Here is a 1,984-nt window from a genome sequence, read left to right on the forward strand (position 1 = left end):
GAGAGAGAGAGAGAGAGAGAGAGAGAGAGAGAGAGAGAGAGAGAGAACACGCAGAGGGAGAGATCTCATCTCCAGCATGTTCTTTATAAGCAAAGGGACAATCACCTTCAGGAAATAGGTCGAGGTGGAGATGCAGTGATCCTGACAGTGTCAACCAAATGTTCTTGGACATAAAGGTCAACTCCTACCTTTCCCCCGACACAGCAAGAAAGCACACTGCAGACAACACCACACACATGATGATGTCAGTCAGAGTAAAGGTCTGTAGTTCAGTGGTAACCCCCTCCCCCCAACGTCTATCCCGGTTTCTCCCCCACAGTCTTGGAGCTGCTCCACTCATGTGGACAAACCAAGATGCTTGCATTAGCGTCGGAGAGACTGCTCAGCGTCGGGAGCCTTTACTGCTCTCCAGGGGAGCCAAGTTCGGTCCCAGCACCCACACTGGGTGGCTCACAGCCGCTTAGAACTCTAACTCCAGGGGACCTGACACCCTCTTCTTGCCTCCTTGGGCACCTGGACTCACAGGCCCATAACCACACACTGGAAAAAGCAAGACTCACCATACTAAAGCCCATCCCAGCAATTGTCTGGTGTCTAAAATACGGAGGCTCTGTGCTTGGTTTTCAACACAAGAGACAGGCAAGTCTGATAACGGATATTTACACCTTAAGTAACAAACTGTTTTTTTTCTTTTTCCTCTCCCCTAACTGCTCTGGATATAAATCTTTTAAAATGATTGTTATCTAAATACCTCTATTTTTACATTTACGGGGCCTCTTTTCAAAGGGATCGCAGTAACCACTCACTCCAGTCCTTGGCTCTGCACGGCTGTGTGGCAGGTGTCAGGTGTCTCCCCTGACCATCGGTGACCCTACACGGCTGCATTTCAATTCTTCCACGGTCCCCCCCCAATTCCCCCCCAGCAGTGCCTCACCTCACCCATCCGTGTCATTCTTACCTGTGGCCTCCTTTGCTTCAAGCAGACACAGGACTCCACCAGCTTCTCAAGAGAGCGCTTGTTTTTTTGGTTTTTTGTTTTTGTTTTTTTTGTGTGTGTGTGTGTTTGTGTGGCCCTGGATGCTCACAAGCATGAGGGCTGCTGAAAACTCAACTTGCATCTGAGTGGGGACAGTTTCAGAGGATCGCTCTTACCTCCGTAGCTGTAGAAAGTCTCTCTTTCTCTCACGCTGATGACAGCTCCCATGATATCTACCCGTCTTATTGGATGCCCGTTGTAAAAATATGTACCTAAAAATCAAGAGGAAGCAGATCATACGACACAACCACATTTGCTTGCATTAAATAAATGTCCCTCGGGCATAAGGTGTCACAAGTCACTGGTGAGCTGTGTGTTCAAAATCCAGCCTTAAGAGTCAGTTCTATACCTTGCAGTAGTGACGCACGCCTTTAATCCCAGCACTTGGGAGGCAGAGGCAGAGGCAGGCAGATTTCTCAGTTCGAGGCCAGCCTGGTCTACGAAGTGAGTTCCAAGACAGCCAGGGCTACACAGTGAAACCCTGTCTCAAAAAACCAAAAAAAAAAAAAGATACACACATTGCCCACTGGGGCCAGCTGACTGCCGCTCAAGCACTTTTTAAAACCCTGTTTGCAAAGCCCAGGCTACGTGGATGCCAGAGGTAAGTTTCTGCCAGTGGGGAAATCCGATGTGGGGGGGGGGGGGAGGCTGCCACTGGCGCACAGAGAGTTTTCTTTTTCATATGTGAAAACAGTTGTGGGGCTTTTTAGAAGCCATCAGCTCCTAATTCCACTTTCATTCCCAGGACTTCCTGGCTGCCTGCTTCAGAGCTTCTTACCCAGACTCCATATCCCACTGAGGCTCCTGGGTCAGCTTCTGCCATCAACTTAGATCAACACATGGGTTCCCAAGTAGTAGTCTCTCTGCCTTCAGCCCCCTGCCGCACCTGCAGTCTTTATCTTCAGATGCGAAGGATATATATATATATATATATATATATATATATAT

General features: G+C 48.6%; 1 protein-coding gene across 1 annotated transcript in view; it reads right to left on the reverse strand.

The window, feature by feature from the left end:
* Stn1 (STN1 subunit of CST complex) overlaps window positions 1–1,984 on the reverse strand; it is a 36,883-nt gene that overhangs the window by 27,799 nt on the left and 7,100 nt on the right. The window contains exon 3 of the mRNA XM_021151891.2: window positions 1,153–1,248. Coding sequence (XP_021007550.1) covers window positions 1,153–1,248 — 96 coding nt within the window. The remainder of the gene's footprint in view (window positions 1–1,152; window positions 1,249–1,984) is intronic.

Source organism: Mus caroli, chromosome 19, assembly GCF_900094665.2.
Source record: "Mus caroli chromosome 19, CAROLI_EIJ_v1.1, whole genome shotgun sequence".
Classification (NCBI taxonomy): Eukaryota; Metazoa; Chordata; class Mammalia; order Rodentia; family Muridae; genus Mus; species Mus caroli.